This window comes from Diabrotica undecimpunctata, chromosome 3 (genome assembly GCF_040954645.1).
Source record: "Diabrotica undecimpunctata isolate CICGRU chromosome 3, icDiaUnde3, whole genome shotgun sequence".
Taxonomy (NCBI): domain Eukaryota; kingdom Metazoa; phylum Arthropoda; class Insecta; order Coleoptera; family Chrysomelidae; genus Diabrotica; species Diabrotica undecimpunctata.
In genome coordinates, this window is record NC_092805.1 from 56,333,297 (window position 1) to 56,349,845 (window position 16,549).

Consider the following 16,549-nt stretch of genomic DNA (forward strand, 5'->3'; position numbering starts at 1 on the left):
TCTGTAACTCCATAACTCTATTTTATGAATCTTCAATACCTACAACTGGAGATATCGAAAAACTACTAAAGATAAGGTTATGGGGCATACAATAGGATTTAACAATGATTAAAAGTCATAGCAGTAGAACCTGCTTTTCTTTATATTGAAATAATATAAAAATATAAACATTGGAATTTTTAATTTTAATGGGTCATGAGAGGAAATTTTAGTTTATGATCATTGTATCCCTGCTGTGCATTGTCACATACCTTCTGTCAATATTTTAAATTTCCTTTTTAGATTATATCTTTCTGTTTTTATATTTAATTTGGTACAGTAAATATCTGTGGCCAAAAGTTTATGTAGACTACATAATGCAGTTTTATTGCTCCTGTTAATTTTCTTGCACATTCTATTCTGCATGTATAATAATAATCATAGTATATTGTATATTACACATCTAATAAGAAATACATACATAGAATAACTCAGGTCTCAAGTTAAAAATAAACCTAAAACCATTTAAACACAAAATATGTATAAAAAAATACCAATTTATTATACAGCTATTTACAGATTATGTAGAACAACTAAGATTGGTGAGTTGTATGTATAATACAACAAAATAGTTCCAAGTGTTATAAATAAGACAAAGAGACCAGAGAATAAAAATCCGTAAGTACATGAAAACATGAAATAACAAAAATGACAATTTAATATTTTTAAATAAAAGATAATCACTAGAGAGGAGTTGATAGATAACTACAAGCTCAGAAGAATAGAGACCATCAGAACCATAACTTTGAAATTACATATATTTTCCAAAATGCAAAGGAAAGAATAGGCTTACTCAAGCAAGAGTTGAAAGTACTTAATATGTGAATTTTAATAACATTATTACAGATTCAATTATTTATAATTCTAAATAGTTGTAAACATGTTTATTAGGAAACAAAACAAAGAATAAGTGGGACCACCAAATTAAAATACATTTAGACAATTAAAAAATTTAAGAAAACAAATAAGAAATGACGCCTTGAGTGGCGTGAGCATACATAATATTTTATATAAATAAGATATTTAGATAATTATATTCTTATACCTAATTATACTTAAATTATATTTGTTTATATGAAAACATATATTTTAAAACAGAAGATATAAAAAGTAATGTCATAACATAAAACCGATGTACTTTCAAAAATAAAACAAAAGTTAACTTATCCAAACAATTTAAAATGTTTAAATTACTAAATACTTACATATTATAATGAAAAATTATGTGGTAGATTTTGTCAATGGATCAGCTGTGTTGTAAGTGTTGAAGCAATGTCAGAAACTTGGCATCGATGTCGAGCAAGCTATCGATTGGTATTTTATATCTTCAAATAATCACTAACCCTTCCTAAGGAATCAATTTTTTATAAATCACACAAAAGAGTCCACTTTAACTAATGCAAATAAATAAAATCAACACTAATATGACGATTCTGTCACATATCAACCGAGTTATCACTCAAAATATGACATAAGGTGAAAGTTGAACAATGAAAACAGGCATAAATTTCATATATCAAAGAAGTCAATTTGATTTTCATGTAATATATTATTGTTTAATACTATATGAATATCTTAACAACGTTATTCTGTCAGAAAACGAATTATTTATAACTAGAAGTTAAAACCGTATTATCTCGTCGAACGCAATGGACTAAATAATAATTCAGTCCAGTCAGTCAATCCCCAGACCCAGACTGGCTGGTTGAAAAATCATCGTGCGCAGTGTAGAGATGTATAATATTTTAAACGTTATAGTGGAACGATATATTGGAGCAACATCCAATTCCTTATTTAGAAACAAGTGTATATTACTACTTTACAGAATATTCAAAATCTGTCAGTGCCTGTATTTAGAGATTTCCTTTTAGTTCCTAAATTATGAATTAAATTAGAATTTACAAATGTAGTAATAAATAGAGTCATTATAGAATTGAATAATTGATCTTATAAGGGCGTTTGAGCTATTAGATTTAACGAGAAATACCTTATACCTTAAGCAAATAAATTAAAGTAACTTTAATGGGCATATTTTTACCCAATCCAAGACATCATATCTTTACTGTCTTTTTGCTTGTTGTTAATTGGGAACTTACATTCTGCGTATAGGATGCGGAATATGCGGCACCAGTATGGGAATCATCAGCACGTATTAAATATGTAGATGTAGCAATCAACGTATTAGCAAAAACCTGTCTGTTTCTGAGGATTTCTGAGAGTCACACTTATCACTGAGCCATCACAATAAGAGGTTACTCAAGTCAAAGAAAAGTTTTCTGACCGAATCAATCCATATAAATACACAATATCCACTAGAAAGAACTTTTTTTAGCAGATGAAAAGAATGTGTTCCTCAAATTCCACAATATCTAGAGTCGATCTGGTAGTGATCATCCTTATGCGGTGGAGCAAACTCTCAATCGATTGTGAGTCATAGTGCTTAAGGGTAAAACCAAACTGGAGAAATGGAAACTATTACCTGCTGAATCAAATACTCGATATGAATGTTACAACACAACAACAATACTCATGACAATATCATCCAGACAAAACTGGACATGTAAAGTAAAGTAGAGGTATTAATTAATTACTGTTGGAACAAACCATTGTGTCAAATATCTAATAAGCCCTGGGATACTTCCATTTAGTGTATTTTCTCATTTTTCTAAAAGAACATGTGAATTACTGAGTGATATATGGTGTAACTGAACGATTGCAAATTCGTAAGTTAAGTTTCTCTCTTTTGTCCGTTGATTCTCGAAAATGTATAGGGATATCATGTCTAGATCGCGCAGATCGTGGATTTTCATCTTTGTCTGTCTTGAACTGCTAGGGAAGCTTTATGAAGACCATGTCCAATAATTCCTCGGGTTTACCGAGGTATCCACCAGAGTGTGGGAGAACTTCCTCTAGGTCTGAAGTATCTGAAGTAGGACTAATTTATTGTTGGCTAATAGTCTTGTGTTGCTCTTTAATCGTTTTATAATTGAAATGTTGGTGCGATGTTCTGTATACGATACTGGAAACATTTTTCTGTAAGTCCACATTTCGAAGGCATATATTTTTCTTCGATTGGCTACTTTTAACGTCCATGTTTTAGAAGCATATATGTCAATCAATAGGAACAGTTTACAATATCAATATTAACTGTCTTTGGTTAGCTTTGTGAGATATTGCTGAGTTTCTCCATATACGAGTTAATTTTTTAGTTGCGTTACGTGTTAGTTCTAACCTGTGCTTGATTTTTTCGTTACAGACCCAGTCATCCGTAAACTACGGAAAAAGACACAGTTACAAGCAATACCTCCGAAGAAGAAGGGATAAGAAGGGTTAAGCAAAACTGCAATGAAGCTCAGTAAGGGCCGAAAAAGGTAGCGCGGTAAAAAGGTTATATGTAGCGCAGCGAGGAAAAGATCTATGTACCTGTTAAGTCAGAGCCTCTAACCAAAAGGGGTTACACGATTTTAGTAGACGCTAAAATTTATCCAAAAGCCACAGACATAGATGTAGCGTATACACAAAAGATCTTTCAGGTTGCAATGTGGATAGATCTACACAATGTCAAGTCTAAAGTTACAAGACATGACCCCTACAACTCATCTACAACTTACAATTTATAAGTTTTAGATCGAGATTCACTGCTCCTTAATTTTAATTTTAAATTACCGTAGAAATTCTTGGGTGACGTAAGCGATATGTGAAATTTCGTTATCATGCATTAAGACAAAATCAGAGCCAAAACTATATGTAGTAGGCACTTCATATTTATTCAGAACGCTGTTTATATACAAGGTTCGTTCAATTGACTGAACTGATTCCAGCCCAAACCGTCCCAGATTCAACATTACATTTAAAACCATTTATATTTAAACTCGCTTAATCTCCTCTAAACCGTCTCATTACTAACCAGCATTCCATTTACCATCCTCAGATTATTTGACACAACTTTATGTAGTTTTACGACGTAGTATGAAAGAATAGGAAATCTGTTACTGTTCTGATACGAAGTTGTATTAGTTGACATTGTCTGAGCCTCTGTGGTCTTTGTGCCTCGATAAAAGGCATCTATGGCATTAAAACAAAGAAATCTATCTATATTTAGATAACTTTAGATTACGGCAGTTGCATGTGTCTTTGAACTTGGTAAAGGTGCATTATTGAAATTAACAAAACAATATTTTGCTATTTAAAATTAATCTAAACTTTCGTTTAAAATTATTTTGTTGATTTCCATATCCCACAGCATAGTTATTATTGGTGTTTGTGAGATATTTTCTTTATCGAGGTTTATTCAAATTTATTAACTGTTAATAACTAAATTAAGGGTTTCCTTCACAATCTAACTGACATTAGTGAGCATAAAATCATTCAAAGATTAATTTTAGATTTGAAGCAATAGAATAATCTAGTAACTTGAAAAGGAAATAATATTAATTACGAATACTTTTGCTTTGCGAACGTAGGTATGTAAATACCTAAGGCTCTTTTATTTTATTTATTTTTGCGTTTAAAAACAGTTAATTAGAAATATTTTGAGTAGGAGATACTAATACTGCAAAATTAAAAATTAGTGGGAATATTTACGTGGTTATTTCTTTATCAATTTCATAATTAGTATGCATTTTGTAGTGTGGGATATTGTATATTATTTTTTACAATCCGGACCTGTAATTTATTTTTAATGGAAAATCTGTAAACATTTTGTCAGTGTTGGTACATCTAATGGTTGGTAGCATTGATAGTTTTTATGGTTTTTGTTTAATAAATGTCAACTGTTTAATATTATTTGACAATACAATAAACGTCAAAGTCAAATGTCTACACCTAGAAAAAACATAACCTGAGGAATTATTATTTTGTAATCTAAATGAAAATTGTTGAGATAAATTGAAGAATTTTTGTATGAAAATGATTGTTCTGAATTAAAATAAAATGGCAAATTTAAAACCTGGTAGTCAAAATACTCGTAAGAAAGTTCAGGTATGTGGAAAACTATATAACATGACTATACATATATTGAATATTTCAATGTTTTCTATAAATTTATATTTTAGGTGTCAATGGTAATATGCGAAGCAGAAGAAAAAAGACATAGATCCGGAGTAAATGCTCTACAATTAGATCCCGCGTTAGATAGATTGTATTCAGCTGGTAGAGATTCAATTATTAGAGTATATGAGCATGAAAGGTTTCTTCATGGAATGGAACACCATACTGACTGGGTCAATGATATTGTATTATGCTGTGGTGGAAAACATTGTAATTATCTAATTAATATTTAAACTTATCCTTAGCTTAGTATTCTGTAAGGAATATGAGCATAATAGCAGTTATAAAAATCTGGTCAAATGATGTAATTGACTCAGGTGTCATGATTTGTTTGAATTACAGTTTTATGTAATCCTTTTGTTTTAGTAGATCAATTAATTAATTAAATGTTAATTTTAGTGATATCAGCAAGCTCAGATACTACTGTAAAAGTATGGAATGCTCACAAAGGATTTTGTATGTCAACTCTTAGAACTCACAAAGATTACGTCAAGGCATTAGCTTATGCCAAAGATAGAGAACAAGTGGCTTCCGCTGGATTAGACAAATCTATTTATTTATGGGATATTAATACTTTGACAGCTCTCACAGCTAGCAACAATACTGTGACAAGTAAGTTACATATATATGTTAATTACATTTTATTTTTAATGGTTACTACAAATATTTAAGATGTACCTATTTAAAATATTTATTATGCTACACATTATAATTTACATGTAATAGTACCTCATTATAATGGACTAGTTTGTGGCTCAATATTATCTATTTGAATGATAGTATGTTGACTCATTTACACTTTATATACTTATTACTGAGTTGCACCAAATGTAGGTATACTGTCATTCAGCTTGGGAGTATTTTGCCAGTATTATTCTCTGAAAAATACAACATAAAGGTTCCTACTACTGAGCATTAATAGCTGAAATAAAGAAAAAGAAGAATAAATCTTGTTTAATGGAAGTGTATATTCATTAATTTATAAATATTTAAATCTTTGATTTTGTTGATAAACTGCATATGAATATTTGTCTACTTTTAAGTTACAATTAATGTTGGCTATATTGGCACATATGTCTGATTGTATAACTTCCAATGGAAGTCCAATTATTTGACCACTTTAGAAAATAATTAATTACTGAATTTACTAGACAGTTGGGATTTGGAATTGGATTCCGTGAACACAATATACATACCTACAGTTACTAGTTGCATGTTTCCAAGTTTTAATATTTATTTAAAGTAAGGCATAAATTTAAAACTAAGCTTACTCAAATACATATTAACCACTTCACAAGTTTCACAGAAAATGTGCACCAGTGGTACTTAGTATGGAAAATCAAGAAGTTTAAAACTTTAAGTATATCTTTTAACTTAACACTTTTTGAGTATGCAAATATTACACAAAACAAATATGTAGTTTACAATTCTTACAGTAATAAAAATACAGTATTATCTTACTTAATGAAAATATATTAAAAAATATAACTATAAAGCTGCCTATGATTATAATCTAAGCCACAGTTCTATGAAGTGCATTTTATTAGGCATACACAATTTGAACAGGCATACACAATTTGTAGAGACATCACTTCAAAACGACTGCATCATATTAGATATTTCTTTTCTTGTTGTCTTTGTTATTATCAGGAGAAGGTTTGCGTAAAAGATAATTTTCAAAAAAATTGTATGGACAGACCTGAAAAACAGTTTTTCTCTCACTTTAAATCGCAATATCACTGAAGTCAAGCAGTGCCGGTTGTGATTAAAATTGGATAGCTGACCACTTAGGAACAATGCATGTTGTTGTCATGTGAAACCTTCCTTTTCTGAAACGGTTGCACTGATTTTTATGAAATTTTATATGTGTATTCTGTAGGTCTGAGAGTATCATAATAGGTCTATTTTTCCTAACCCTAAGGGGTAAGGGTGGTTCACCCCAAACATCTTTTTTATTTTTTAAACAAGATTGTTTATTTTTGTTTTTATGATAAAAAATACATACCCTAATTTTTCCTTAATTTTCTCTTCTCTATTACTAATCCCTTTTTTTTTAATATCCATATTAGTGTCACAGAGTTAGTTGCAATACTTCTCTGAAATGGCTGAGAAAAGGTTTTGATCTATTTTTCATACACCTATGGGATAAGGGTGATTCACCCCAAACATTTTTTTATTTTTTGGACAGAATTTTTTATTTTTTTATGATGTGGCATTAAAAAATACATACAAAACTTAATTTTCACAACTCTATTACTAACCCCTATTTCTTAATAGCCACATTAGTATCACAAAATTAAATGCCATATTCCTGTGAAGTGGATGGAGTGATTTTGATAAAATTTTACATATATATTCGGTAGGTCTAAGAATAGGTCGTAATCTATTTTTCATACCCTGAGCGGTATCTATTATAAATAGTTTTGTGCTATCTGTCTGTCTGTCCCGAGATTAGTGCGACTAAAACTGCAATATAGACAAAAAAAAACTAATGAGAGGTACAGATTCAGTACTAAAAGTCTTCTAATGGAAAATTATACTGTATTACTACTTACCCTTGCACTGTGTTTTATAAACCATTTTACATCAAACTGCAGTGTCTGACTAGTTAAGTAGATAGACTAGAAATCATTTATATTTTTCTAACATAGATTTGAATCATGAGTAGAGCGTAATATGTTTTTTTATTTTTATATTAAATTAAACTTAAAAAAAAATAATTATGATAACTTAAGCAATTTTGATAGTTCATTCATTATCTATGAAAAAGCTTGTTTAAATCATATGTAATATTTTATTTCAACTAATGAACATTATTATGTATCCTTACTAAGAGTAGCACCGTGTTAGGCGTTAGGCAAGCTGTTTATTTTATCTGTAAAAACTTTTTGATCAATATACTTATCTAACTATTTATGAAGCATTCATAGGGTCTTTTAGGCCATTGCTTTCTAATATGCTGTTTTCGTTTTCTACTTTCTAAATGGTATTATACATTCTCTAATCAGATATTTATTTGCAGCTTCAAGTTTAGTAGGCAGCAAAGAATCTATTTACAGTTTAGCCATGAATCCATCGGGTAGTATAATAGTCAGTGGATCCACGGAAAAAGCTCTAAGGCTTTGGGATCCTAGAACATGTGCCAAACTGCTTAAATTAAAAGGTAAGTTGGTTTACTTTTTGGGTAAACATCAATATTCAATTTATTATTTATGTATTAATTAGTTATATAAATATTGATTACTTCAATAGACTGGCAGTTCTTAGGGTTTACATTATTAAATTACTATTATAAAATATATTAAAATCAGATGCTATTTAATTATTTACAGGAGGCCTATGTCCAGCAGTGGACTCAAAACGGCTAATGATAATGATGATTATAAGTTAATGTTTAGGTTTCACATTTGTCTTAAATGTTTAAATTGCACTTCCTTTTTGAAATATTGATTTTTTTTTATTTGTAGCCATATATCCTTGAATTTTAGTTAATTCTTTAGACACTCTCTAGATGTAATTTATAATTACATCTTAAACTCAAAGTTCACTTGAACCTTTTTAATAACCCCCTAAATACAACTATCTCTACAAAAAATTATTTTCAATATACTTTTTTTTTAATTGCCGTATTGCCCGCAAGTAAGAGCCTAAGAAGGTATCTGTTGAATTCTGGCAGGCAACGGTGCAGGAAATCTTTTTTAGACAACGAACGTCATGGAGCAAGACACCTTGACATCTTTCGGCCAAGTAGGATACTAGGCCAGAAGAAGACCCCAGGGTAGTGCCGGATTAACCGTGTTCTGGCTAAAACCTTAACCATCGTTCCAGAGTAGTGGTCTTGCCACTCAATGAACAACTAAAATGAAAAATTAAAACTTACAAATAACCATACCTATCACCGAAAATCAGAAAATATTTCCGTGAGGTCATAAACTAATAAATAATAATAACCATAAATTTCAGATCTCTGGTTCAATTTCCTCCTCTGTCTCCTGTTCCTTCTTCTTCATCACCCCAGAAATCAGACAGTGTACTTCTCCCTATTTTTTCCCTCCTCTCAACATTATGGTTGTAATGTTTCTTTCATCCAGCCCGAAACCCATTCGCCTCTCGAAGTCTCCTCTCTCATTTACCCACCTCTGGTAGTTAAAAATGTGGACAGGAGCGTCGTCCGGTACAACACCACAAACAGTACAGTCTGCCGAAGCAGATTTGCCTATTCTAGTTGTGAAGGTGCCAAAACTACCATGTCTGGTCAGAAACTGGGTCAGGAAGTAGTCTAGTTTCCTGAACTTACATTCCCACCACAGCCTCAGATCAGGAATAAGCTCCTTCGTCCACCTTGCCTCTCTGCTATCATTTGCCCATTCTCTCTGCCACTTCACTATCGTTTGCTTCCTCTCTCTCAGTCTCATCTATATTTCCATCCATCCTCCTCGCATACGCCCTCGCTCGCTCTTTGCACAACAAAACGATCGATATCACCGCTCCAATGATCTACATAGCCTCATTTGAAACCGTCCTGTATGTGCTAGAGACCCTGAGGAGCATTCGCCTTTGCGAAGTCTCCATCAGCTTGGTGTATTTCGCAGTGTTCAGTGCGCTACACCACACGGGGGCAGCGTAGGTTACCACCGACTGGAAAACTCCATTTAGCACCCTTCTTTTGGTGCTAACTGAGCCTCCAATGTTTGGCATCAGCTGTATCAACGCCTCCAGGTTTTGATTCGCTGTAACAGGATTTAATTAGGCATCCATAAATCAGATCTAAGTAACCCAATTCAGTTTAGAAATTTAAAATCCTTTTTATAATATTATTCATTGCTTATTGCTAAATGCGATTATCTATGACTTCGAAAATATCTTTATAACTAGAACACGCGCTGACCTAGTGAAATTTGCAAAGTAATCAAAAGCTTATTTAATAATGTGTACAAATTATATTAGAAAAACATGAATGCATAAACAAACGCACGAGTTAAGTACCTCGGAAAATAACGGGAGTAGATTATTAAGAATTAAGAGTGAACAGTTGAAGCTAGTGTTGTCATCCGTCAACTGGGTACTTTCTCTATTATTGTACTTAGAGAACTAATAAAGTAATTATGAGTATCCAGTGAGTTCGAGTTAATCAACCCCATGCAGGGGGTAAACTACCCCTAGAGTTCCACTATATGGAATTCTTGATGGAAGCAATATAATACTTCTCTACCATCTTTTGGATGTGTACTCCGAACCTCAGTCCTTCCGACAACCAGACTCCGAGATACTTAAACGATTTAACCAGTGCAACCTCCACACCTTCCTCTATAAAGCGAAGAGAGGATTTGTCCCGACTCCCTTTGAGAACTAACACCTCAGTTTTCTGGGGTACTAGCTGTAGATCGTTCTCTCTGGTCCATCTACTAATACGACGCAGGGCTGTGTTAGCCGCATTAGCCATGTCCGTTTTCTGACTCGCCTTCTCGACCAATGCGAGGTTATCCCCTTGGCATCTGTAGCCTCAACACCCCGTCGTACAGGACATTCCATAGGATGGGACCTAGTACTGAATCCTGTGGAACACCCTGCGATAAACTGAAGCTGGTATGTTTTTCTCTTATGGACCTGTCAGTAAAGTACCTGTCAATTACGTTGACCAGGTACTCACTAACAATTAATAACTGCAAAATTCTTTCAGCCTAGACATGATTTTCCATATACTAAAACCTCCGTTTAAAGACCACTCCCTACAACAAACATGACCATCTGATTTTATTCCCAAAATAATATAATACATCCATTAAAAATATAAAATGTTCAAATATTTCAAGGAAAATATTTGCGGCAAAAAATTACCTTATACCATCACCTCTTTCTGAACACACACACACACACACACACACACACACACACACACACACACACACACACACACACACACACACACACACACACACACACACACACACACACACACACACACACACACACACGCACGCACACACGCCCACCCACATGAACGCACGCACACGCACACCCACACGCACGAACGCACGCACACACATGCACACACACACGCACACACGCACGCGCACACACACACACACACACACACACAATGTTTCAAGGACATATTTAGAATTAGTATTTTATATTGATGTAACAATAATATTTACCCATGTAATGCCTCATAATCACTTATTGTAGACAAAATATCTTTTAGTTTAAGAAATTTATTAGGAAGTACCCAAATTAAGCCACATATTATGTTGCAATATCTATTAGAAATTGCCGGTGCTTTAAAGGAGTGAAAGTAGAAAAAATGAAGATAGAATGGCACGCAGATGAGAACGATTGGATGAGTACAGAAATCATGATAGAATTTTTAGAAAAAACCAAAGAATGAAACGAGATAAAGAAAAGGCAGTTTTATTTCTAGACAATGCAACCATTCAGATTTAAACATGAGGAATGTAAAGTTAGTTTTCTTCAAACACGTTCTGTTTGTCAGCCACGTGTTTTAGGTATTATCAGATGTTTTAAAAAATTGTACAAAAAGCAATTTCTGAACCACATACTAACCAAAATTGACAAAAATAAACTTCCCGAAAAAAGTGTGTTGGTTCTGGATGTAATCATGTGGACAGTTGCAGCTATAAATGCAATTAACCAAAAAATGGTTCAAATATATTTTATTAAGACTTGCTTACCAAATACTTGGCACTTGACAAAGAAGTCGCCATGGGTTTAAATTCTCAATTCGTCTTCAAGTGTGCTGCATGTGAAATGAAAAAATCGATTCATACGAACGGGGATAAACACTATGTGAATCTTCTAGTGACGTGGAGTACTTTGGCTATTGGAAAAGGACATCATTCTGTAGAGGAATGTTATTAGTGTTGGATGTTTCGCCAATGGGTTTTCACACATTTAATAAATACCAACAAGAACAACTGATGTTTAACTGATGCAATTCAAGCAGCGGGGAGAAGAATACCAAAAAGCTTTAGAAACCCAAAGCGTGACACCAATAGGAATTGGTCAATGAGCAGTGGTTATTGATGGTGGATAGTGTCACCGTTCGTATGGATATAAATACACGTCAAAATCCGTCATAGCATGCATTATTGGAGTTCATACAAAATAACTACTTTTTATAGGAATTCGCAATCAGTATTGTGGTATATGTGCAATTAATAAACGAAAACAAACTATGAAACCGCCTCATATTTATTACAAAATTTAATATAATATATATAATTATAAATTTTATTGGAAAGTTTTGTAGAAAGCTTATCTCCATATATGAAAAAAAAAAAGGAAAATCCTTCCTAAGGCTGATCTTTTGAATGTAATCAATTATGTCAATTATAGAGATCATGAACATTCTAAACAAGAATATTGCGTAAAGTTTGGCGAAAAAAATGATAATTGCTTCAAGAAGAGTTCTACGGAAACCAGGCTCAGAATAATGCGAATTTTAGGAAAGTGGGGGAGTAGGGATATAGGGAGTAGAGAACCTATGTGTTTACTTTCATAATGTCTTTATTTAAAAAATCCAAGAAGCACTGTAGGCCATAATCTAGAAGGTATTGAATCTTATGTTTAAAATTATCCTTTCCTAATAAAGTTGTTTTGCATCTTCTTTTCATCTATAAACCAAAACCTTCATTTCTTTTACTCTCATCAAATCAATGTGTGAATTTAATGAAAAATGTAGCTATGAAAAAGAACATTTAATCATTTGTGGATACACGTACTAACGCAAACTATCGAAAAAAGCTACGAAAAAGCTACGAACATGACATAGACCTACACATATTGTTCATCCACTTCCAACAGGCATTCGACAGAATATACAGACAACAATTAATAAAAGATATGAAAAGGATGGAAATGCCAGCAAAATTAATAAGACTGACTTGGATGACAATGAAGGACTCACCATCAAGACTTAAAACAACCGAAGGAGATACAAACGACATCAATATAGAACGTGGCGTAAGACAAGGAGATAGTCTGCCAATGGCCTTATTTAATATCATACTATAAGAATTAATCAGAGACCCAGAGCTGAAAAAAGGACACTTATTTAAAAGTTTAACACAAATCATAGGATACGCGGGCGATCTAGCATTGATAATGCGTGACAAACAAACAAACAAAACTAGAAGAAACGGTCCTAACGTTGATAAGAGAAGCAAATAACAAAGGACTAATAATCTATCAGAATATAACAAAATACTTAATTTTATTACGAATTGAAGAAGCCTTTAACGGGTGAAGAATTACGACAAATACTGGAAGAATCTGATGATGACAGATTTGATGATTATGAGTCGAGTGGAAGTGAGTACGCCGACGATGAAGATTTAATAGATTTGACGGATTCGGATTGTGAATCACAGCATTCTAACCATGAAGATACTGACATCGCTGTTGAGGTAGAGGCACCGATATTTATTAATTAAAATAATTATATATGGAGTGATCCACCTCTGATCAAACAAAATATCATTTTTACGGGAAATTGTGGATTATTAGTTCAACCTTTAGGCAATAATCCGATAGATTATTTTAATCTTTTGGCAGATGACACATTTTTTCAACTTGTCGTTGATGAAACAAATGGGTATGCTGAAGAAATTTTCTTAAATTCTGCTGCAAAAGAGAAATCTAGAATAACGTAGTGGAAACCAATTACTATAGGGGAATTGCGTATACTTTTTGGTTTGGTTTTACATATGGGAACAATTAAAATTAACCAAATAAATGATTACTGGAAGAAACACAAATTGTTCAGTCTTACTTGCTTCAGTAACTATATGGGAAGAAATCGTTTCCTGTTAATCTTACGTTGCCTACATTTTGTAACAAATCCAGGTGTTGGAGATACATTTCCTCAAGATCGATTATATAAATTGAGACCGATTGTCGATTACTTCAACCAAAAAATGTCTCAAATATATTATCCGTCTACAAATTGATGCATTGATGAATCAATGGTTTTGTGAAGAGGCCGACTGCAGTTCAGGCAGTATATAAAGAGGAAACGGCATAAGTACGGGTGAAACTTTATGTTCTGGCTGATCCTAACGGACTTCTCTAAAAATAGCTGTGTTTACTGGAGCAAAAGTTCAATATAGTGAAAGGGGGCATACCTCGGACCTTGTTTTTCAACTAATGGAGACATACCTGGAGAAAAGTCATTCTTTATTCATGGACAATTTCTACAATAGTTACACATTGTCGGTGAAATAATTATTAAGTGTAATAACAATTCTGGTGTTCTTAAGGGAAAGTGGCGTGATAAAAGGGATGTTTCATTTATTACTACAGATTATTCTGGTGATTTCGTGACGGTTTCGAACAGAAGAGGTATTGAAAAAGAAAAGCCTGAGGCCATTGAACAATATAATAAAAATATGTCGGGTGTAGGTCGTAAAGATCAAATGTTGGCTTACAACCCATGTGAGCGTAAAAGCTTACGATGGTACAAAAAAATATTTATCCACTTTTTTCAAGTAATGCTCATAAATTCTCATTTTTTATTCAATACGTATTCTGGTCCAAGAAAAAATTTATATGATTTTCGTTTAGCCATGATTGAGGAACTTTTGGAGGGAGTCCAAACTGAAAATTGTCCCAAAAAACTACAAAAGCTATTAAATCACACCATTTGCCTTCAAAATTTGAACGAACGGATGACCATAAACGGGCTCGAAGAAAAGACTGTTAAGTTTGTAAAACTCAAAACAAGAGACAGATGACTCCTTACTTTTGTAATCTATGCCTTGGTAAAATAGGATTATGTTTAAACCGTTATTTTAGAATGTGGGATTCAAAATAATCTTGTATTTTATACTTTTTGATTTTATTTTATGTACAATTTAGTTTTTATGTTCAAATTTTTATTTTGTTTCACTGTTTTATTTTTAATTAAACATTTCTGTCTGACTTGAATTATTCTACCCTAAAATACAGCAGCAGCAACTAAAACAGCGCTGTGGCGTAGTCGGCACCTAATATGCAACCGAACACGCCACGTATGCGTGATGACGTAATTTGATAGTTATACCTCAATTATCAACTAGATATTATTCAATTAAAAAACTATTATACAAAAGAAGCTAAAATACTAAAAATATGCTAACGGCACCCGAGGGTCCATTCAAATTTTACAACGGCAGTGAAAGTGTTAATTTATTAATGTTTGTATTTTGAAAATGATTTCCGAAGTGGAAGTTGAGATGTAAATAAAATTATTTTAAACTTCAATTGTGGCTTATTCCCATTAATAGTAATTAATTATAGGAGAACAGAAAATACGGCATAGTTTGACGCAATAAAACAGTCTATCAAATACTATAGCCATATCGAGGTTCAGCATCATCCAAATTTTATGGGAAGTTATTACCAGAAAAACGAAAACGCTACAATTATAATACAACTATTTTTATAACAGTTTACAGTTGAGAAAACAAATTAACCCATCAAATACTTGTGTATATTTGACTCCAAAATTACATAACTAAAGTCGCCAATTTTAAAAATTTTTTTAATCTTGTGAAAAGTAAAATACATTGCCGAGCATAAAATTAGGGTTACCCCGTAATTTTAATTTATTTTAGAAATTGTTATTCTTTAACTATTTTCGGTTGTAACATAGTTTACTAACGGATTGCTTAAAGTTAACAACGTTTTTGTTCACTAAATATTGAAAAGGGACAAGTTTAAGTTGATATGCCTTTTTCGATTGTTCGATTCCTGCCACCAATATGTCGAAAAGATCTCTTGAATATCTGGAGGCTGGTACATGACGCCGTAAACGTCTCTTCGTCTCATCCTAAACATGTTCTATGGGATTGATATCTGGACTGCGAGTAGGTCAAAGAAATCGTATGATTTGAACCTCGTCAAGATACTCAGTAACTATCCGAGCAGTGTGGACCCGTGCATTATCATGCATAAATATTGCGTCGTCTCAAATAATAACCATAAACGGTAAAACATGGGCTTCTAGAACCTATGTCAGATATCGAGAATGGGTTAATGGCCCATTCTTGATAAAGACTAACTCCGTGCGAAGTCAAACGATATGCCTACCCATGCCATAAATGGAAGTTGCTCGGTAGCACATGCTTGAATATATCACTCTCCTGGACGTGCGCACACCTGTACACGTTTGCATAAGCCCGTAAGACAGATTTATGAGAAAACAATACAATACTACATACAATCCTGTATTGTCCAAGCCAAGTGTTCTCGTGCAAAATTCAATCTGGCAATTCGGTGTTCACGGAGAAGCGGCGGCCCCGTTACTCTAATTCGAGAATATAAACCAGCAGCATGAAGTCGTCTCCTTACTGTACACTCACTTACGTTTACATTAATCAATTCTTGCAGATGATTTCGAAGGGAAACTGTCGTGACCGTTCGGTTTCTCAAAGCACTGGAAACGACAAAACGATCATCTCTA

General features: G+C 32.9%; 2 protein-coding genes across 2 annotated transcripts in view; one reads left to right on the top strand and one right to left on the bottom strand.

The window, feature by feature from the left end:
• Positions 1-1,731, bottom strand: part of Ip6k (Inositol hexakisphosphate kinase) — a 136,668-nt gene extending 134,937 nt beyond the window's left edge. Inside the window, exon 1 of the mRNA XM_072525951.1 lies at positions 1,245-1,731. The gene's annotated coding sequence lies outside the window, so the exon portion shown is untranslated. The remainder of the gene's footprint in view (positions 1-1,244) is intronic.
• A 3,097-nt stretch (positions 1,732-4,828) lies between these two features.
• Positions 4,829-16,549, top strand: part of LOC140436827 (WD repeat-containing protein 48 homolog) — a 62,819-nt gene continuing 51,098 nt past the window's right edge. Inside the window, exons 1-4 of the mRNA XM_072525957.1 lie at positions 4,829-5,019; positions 5,094-5,298; positions 5,488-5,700; positions 8,111-8,251. Coding sequence (XP_072382058.1) covers positions 4,972-5,019; positions 5,094-5,298; positions 5,488-5,700; positions 8,111-8,251 — 607 coding nt within the window. The 5' untranslated portion in view covers positions 4,829-4,971. The remainder of the gene's footprint in view (positions 5,020-5,093; positions 5,299-5,487; positions 5,701-8,110; positions 8,252-16,549) is intronic.